Source organism: Oculina patagonica, chromosome 14 (genome assembly GCF_052425735.1).
Source record: "Oculina patagonica isolate OP01 chromosome 14, crgOcupat, whole genome shotgun sequence".
Classification (NCBI taxonomy): Eukaryota; Metazoa; Cnidaria; class Anthozoa; order Scleractinia; family Oculinidae; genus Oculina; species Oculina patagonica.
The window spans coordinates 16,239,941-16,246,276 of NC_135771.1; the positions used below are offsets into that span (position 1 = coordinate 16,239,941).

Consider the following 6,336-nt stretch of genomic DNA (forward strand, 5'->3'; position numbering starts at 1 on the left):
TTCCTCCTTTTGAGTTATTGATACTGTTCTTACAGTACCTCTTTCCACTAGCGAAATTTTACAAAATTCCTTCGCGGCGAAAAGGTAGCGCGAATCCAGAACAGACTCCAATCGAGAGTGGGTTAATTCTAGATTACTATTAATTAACTATTACAACATTCATTTTTAAAATAGTTTCCCAAGCCGACTAAGCTAACTAAACGTCGAGTGTATCTTTCAGTAAACAAAACATGCCGTTGTGACGCCGGAAATCCAGCTCACGCATACTATACCCCGTGACTCACGCAAACCTCCGACTTACGTGCTACTACAGTCATTCCTTTCTAAACATTTTTTTTTTGACCACCACCGTACCTTTCTACCCAAAAAACTCATGAAACCGCCCGGTTTTAACCTGTTTTAACCTTTCAAAAATTAGAGCGTTCGAAACTAAATAAGATCCGTAATCACAAACAACATACAGCCGTTTACCAGCACTCTTTAAAACTCCTGAAACCCTTCAAAATCAGGCAAAATAAATCTTTGAAATAACCTTTATCAAAGTTTCTAATTTTTTATTCAGTTCTATAAAATGCCTTTCATACACTACTGTCAAACAAAAATTTCAATTTCCTCAAAGTTTCAAGACAAAAGAATAACAAATATTTCGTGCACAATGTAATTTGATTAAGCCAATATTATCACGTCTAAAAATACTTCAAGCAATTCAGTGAAAACCCGTTTTTTTTTTTCGTATCAACGAAAACCACTTTCGAATAATCAATACATGAAAATAACAATAAGATCAAAAGGAAGAAAGGAACCTTTCTAATTATTTGAAGACTTTCAAAGCCGTGATATTATGCATCCAATCCGCGATAAAATTTAATTACAACAAAATCCAAGTTCTCATTTTGAATTCCATTTTTTTCAGTTGATACCTTTATCCAACTTGTGAAAAATTCCATTCAAGTTCCTATTAATACTGTACATTCCCAATGTTTTGCTCAGGTCTTCAGAAGCGTCTTACTAACCAAATCTAAAATAATTCCAAAACATGCTGTACAAACATTCTACTCTTTGTGACAAACGACTTGACGACCAATTGTTCAGAAATGAAAATCGACACAGTTCTTGCTAAATAAAAAAAAAGTTTTACGGCGGAGTCAGGCTCAAAAAATATACCGCAAGATCACACCCCCATTCATAGTCAGAAACCAGCAAACCATCTAGTTTGCTAAAAAAACACTGCGTGACATCAATGACGTTACCTTTTTCATTTACAAAAATAACTTTAACTTGTCAAAGTAAGTGCAATTTCACAATGGTGAATATCAGTACAGTATGGGGCCCAGTTCTCGGCCGGGTCCAGTTCTCGGCCACTTTGTGTTTAACGCGTTTTTTCACACTCCAGTTGAATCAAAAGAAAAAGGTATTTCCTTCAAACGATAGACTGATTCATGTGCTTTAAGTATCTTGAGTTTGATCGTTCAATTCGATATAGAAAGCTCACACGTCGAGTTTACGCGGAGGTAGGTGAATTTGCATTCCCGAAAAAGTTGTTTGTTTACGGCTCCAAATTCATGGATGTAGTTAAATTCGTATTTTATCCAAAAGCCCCCACCATACGAGCTAATTTTTGGCATGTGAAACGTAGAATAATTCAGCTTTCTGCTTTAGTTAACTTTTCGTTGAAGCGTTGTATTTTTTGGTCTTAATTTACTTCGAAATTTTTTCTTGCGACGTTTGCGTATTTGCCAGTTCTCGGCCACCCTGCTCGCTATCACAGCTTAGCGCTTGGTTTTTAATATAATTTCATCTGCTGCTGCCAGAATGAAAGAAATAAATGTTTTAAAAATAAAGTTCAATCTTATTATCTCTAAGTTTTGAGCTGACTCTTGTCTTGTCTATTATTTCTACAACACCTAAATCTTTCAAGACCTTTTCACTGCAAAATAAACCATCTAAATGCACGGGTCACACAATGCGGTTTTGCCAGAACCTGCACATAGGCAACTAGGCGCGTTAAAATCCTTCTTTTCTAAAGTAAAACAAAGCATCATAAAAATAATTTGGGATCGATATAGTATAAATAGGTTTACAGAGTGATTTTATGACTGTGAAAATTAATTGAGCATTTTTTTACAGATAATTACGCACAAGCTTTTTAGTGGCCGAGAACTGGGCCAAGGTGGCCGAGAACTGGGCCCACAAATGGAGCTTTTATTTTTATTATTGCTCGGGCAAATTAATTTTTGACCGGTCGATAGCTTTACACCAAAAAGCTGAATAATGTAGCTAGCTCTGGGAGAAATTTCAAGTTCCTGCGGTTTTTCTGAGGTAAGAAATACAAGTTTACGTCAAAAGTGGCCGAGAACTGGGCCCCATACTGTACTTTGCCCCGTAAGCTTTTTTCTCTGTCCTTCCGCCGAAGCAAAAAAACACAACCTGATTACACATTAACCCAAAAGTCGACCAAGTGTGCCTGCAACGATTTCCTGTCAAAACTAAAATGAAAACCATTGCGGTATGCGTCACCCGTAGCGGTTTTGTAGCAACCCCAAGCTATCCCCGTCTTTTTGGCCGCGCCAGGAGACTACGCTCTAGGACGACCAAAGGGTAAACTATAAATCGGCCACGCCCGATTAATAATACTTATCGCCATCAAAGTACTGATGTACGTCGAGGTCTGGCCTTCACTCCAGAAGAAGTTCCTATTTCTTTTCCTCCTGCTGCATTCACAGTTTTGCTCCTTTCTTTCATGGAACCAGAAGACCTGACATCTTGATCTTGTACTTTCTCGCCATCCCGTCTGGGCTGCCCAGCAACGGCAACTTGTTCATCCAGCCTGCCACTGTCCTTTTCATTTTCCTCCCATGCTACTTTTACGACGCCGCGCGACTGGTAAATCTGGTGTTTGGCTGAAGTCGGTGGTCTTGTGTCGGTCCCAGGATTTGGGCCAGGTCTTTCAGATGCTGCGGAGTCTCTGCCATCCTTTAACTCTTCTCCCTCAATCTGCGGTTTCTTCTCTCGTTGCCTCGCTTCTTTTTTATTTCTGACAGGATCCTCTCGATATGCGCTCGTTCCACAAGGATCTTTAAGAAACTGTCTGAAGGCCGACCGAGTTCTTTGGTATCGTAATACATAGATGATTGGGTTGAGGGCGCTTGACAGAAACCCGAGAAAAGAAACCATGAAAACGAACCACGCGTTGATGATTTTTGTCTCGTTGTTGCGTCGCCAAATGGAGAAGACAATTGTTGGAATGTAGCAGATGTAGTACAGTCCAGTCGTCATGGCTACGGTTTTAGTTGCTTCGATATCCATCTTAAGCCTTGCCTCGGCACGAAGGGGAGGCAAATTGAGCAGCATTCTCTAAGAAAAAACAAAAGAATCACCTGGTTGGTTTTGACGTCAGCGTACGCCCTCTGTGTTTTCCTCCGTACAAACTCTGTGGGGGTGGGTGTGTGTGTGTGTGTGTGGGGGGGGGGGGTGCGGAGTGTTGAGAGGAGTCCCAAGACAAACTTTAATGCACGGTATTCACTCTGTGAGTCGAATGCATTGCGAAGAAAGCGAGCGAGAAAGAATTTCGCACAATCTCCTCTAAAGTCGTCTATTTTCTGCGAAGTTGTGACAAACAAGAAACGTTTAGAGGAATATCCGAAATCATTGCGCTGTTAAAAGTTGTATTCCTTATAATTATGCAAGCCAACGTAAGTAGCTAGGAGAATTTCTTCCCCCCCCCCCCTTTAACCCCCCGACGTACATGGGGTGTGTGTGTGTGTGTGTGTGTGGGAGGGGGGGGTGGGGGTTCGATGCCACCTGCCCATAAGGTTTTTTCGAAATTTTGAAAAGGGGTTTTAATCTGCAATGCTTAAACTTTCAGTAGCTGTTCATTCATCCCTTGCAGAAATTTTGATATGTCAACCATGCTCACATATGGGTTCATGTACACTCTTTCCAATATTCTGCGTTTCTAAGTAAGAATTTGTTTATAAGATATCGATGCGGAAATTTGTAAATTTTTAAGAATATTTAAAAAATAAGTTGCACGCTGAGAGTTTGAAACGAATATATTTTTTTGTGTCCTGAAAATTTGTAAATACAATACAATCACTTGTTTTTTTACTAAACCACCGTATGAAATTCTCTTTTTCTCTAAACGGCAAAACAAGCCAACAAAACGAAAAAAAACTGCCCAGCAAATTTTGCCTAGCAAATTTTGCCTAGCAAAATGTTCGATGCTAGTGACATTGGATGAACGGTACATGTAATACATATGTATGGTATACAGCACAAACGGAAATGTCATACGCTTTAATCTAAAAATATATTCACAAAAATATTTTCAGCCTAACATTAGCAGAAAAGAGGGAATATTCAGCTTGGGCTTGAAAAACATTATTTCTTTATAAAAAAGAGTGTAATAAATAGGATTTAAAGTCCTCTTACCTCTTTTTTCGTCTGGTAAATCGAATAGCTCGTCAAGATTCCAAGCACAGTTGAAGCAATCGTGAATAAAACTACAATTAGTCCCACAATCAGTTTCTCTTTCTCGAATATCACTTTTCGGGATATACCTACTGGCACACCGTCAAGGTCCATGTTAAACAAGGGAACAGCAAGTAACACCACCACTTTGGTACATACCAGCCACATAAGGAATACAGCTATTTTGGCTTTCTTGGTTGTCTTCCATGTGAAGTACTTCAAGGGAAGGCGCACTGCAAAGAACCTGTCTGCTATTAGCGCAGTCATGGACACCAGGTTGAGAAAACCAAATTCTAATCGTAGCGAATAAGATAGTATGGCCCAAGCTTTTCCTTTCAGCCAGCTTGGTTCTACGACAAAAAATAAGGTAAACAGCGGGACGTTGAAAAGTACATTGAGGCAATCGACCACAGCAAGACTGGCAATGAGTATGTTTGTGAAATTACGCCGAAACACTTTAAAGCGGGCAAAGATAGCGAGATAGAATCCGTTACCAAGAATTGTTACAAATGCTAACAGCACTGCGAGAAACACCATTACAACTTCGGTAGCAAAAGATTTTTCTTGAATTTTCATTTTGCCGTGTGAGTCGAAGAAAAGAGATTGCAGCGACGAGAAGGGATCTGACCATCTGCTTGTTCTCAAACAAATTTTGAATTTTAAATTCCAACCACGCTTATTTCCTGAAAGATTCAAGTTATGAAAAGAAAGAGCAACACCACAAGGCGCTCGAAGACCGTTTTCTTTGTGAGAAAAAATCTTCTTCTTTATTATCACAATTCTTGGGCAATTAGCAAAGGGAAACGACTATCAAGCAGAAGCTTAAAATTGTTTTGTTTTACTTTTTCGAACGCAAATGGAGCAGAATATCACAATGAGTTAACGAAAGTCATGAATCACCTCGTTACAAAACGGCCTCAACTAAAAAGCGTACGACTCATAAACAGCCTGCGTATTTTCCATAACAGTTACTGATAAAGTGTGTTTCATTTTTGCCTAAAATATTCTGTTAAAACATTAGCAAACTGTATCATATAGTTTTAGTCAATGTTTCTTTTGTTTTCATGAGATTTTGGAGCATGTTCAGTTTTTAGATTTGACACACACCGTGCTGTGAATGCGAAAGTACAAATTTGCATTTCGCGTCCGAAAGGTGTGAAGTAGGAGGCACAATCCGGCTTAATATATTTGAGCAGACCTTCTTGTTAAGATAATATATTTTTTCGATTCCTTTTGCAAATCACCTCAAGTTGTATACTCCACTTTACATGTCGTTAAGTTATACATGGTGTTGTTCGTCCGTGAACTTTACTTGGTACTCCGCCGCATTTATTGAGCCGATCCGTTCCTACAATGAAACCATAACTCGATAGTGCACAGCTAAAAGCATGAACCACTTGTTTTATAACATTGTCGGTGGAATTGTGCATCAAAACCGGCGCAAAACTGAAAAAAAAAATTAACTGGGTTTATCGTGTGCCGAGTGAGAAAATAAACATAGCGAGTAATCGATTACAGAGAGAACGGCGCCAACATCTTTGCCGGCAGTATGTCTGTAAACTTCAGGATGTAAATAGCCCTCTTCATTTTCTTTTGCCTCTACGTGAGGAGATGGTACATAACTACGATTTAAGATCCGGCACAAGTCGTAGCACCATCAAGTCTTGCAGAACGAAGCGTTCTCAGGACTTCTTCACTTCTCGCTATTAATCTCGAACTAGCTTGTTTATAATAGAACCTTATATTGTATATATATTGTAATTAATAGTTCATATTTATACCTTGTATTTTACTCTGTAATTCAGTTATTACTGCAATGAGTTTCCATTTAACATTATATTATTATTATTATTATTATTATTATTA

At 38.9% G+C, this 6,336-nt stretch overlaps 1 protein-coding gene across 1 annotated transcript; it reads right to left on the reverse strand.

The window, feature by feature from the left end:
• Window positions 1–2,643: 2,643 nt before the first annotated feature.
• LOC144638994 (trace amine-associated receptor 2-like) lies at window positions 2,644–5,046 on the reverse strand. The gene is made up of 2 exons (XM_078498263.1): window positions 4,432–5,046; window positions 2,644–3,354 (listed from the first exon to the last, which is right to left on the reverse strand). Exons 1-2 carry the CDS (start codon window positions 5,044–5,046, stop codon window positions 2,644–2,646), a joined length of 1,326 nt encoding a protein of 441 aa, XP_078354389.1.
• Window positions 5,047–6,336: the final 1,290 nt, after the last annotated feature.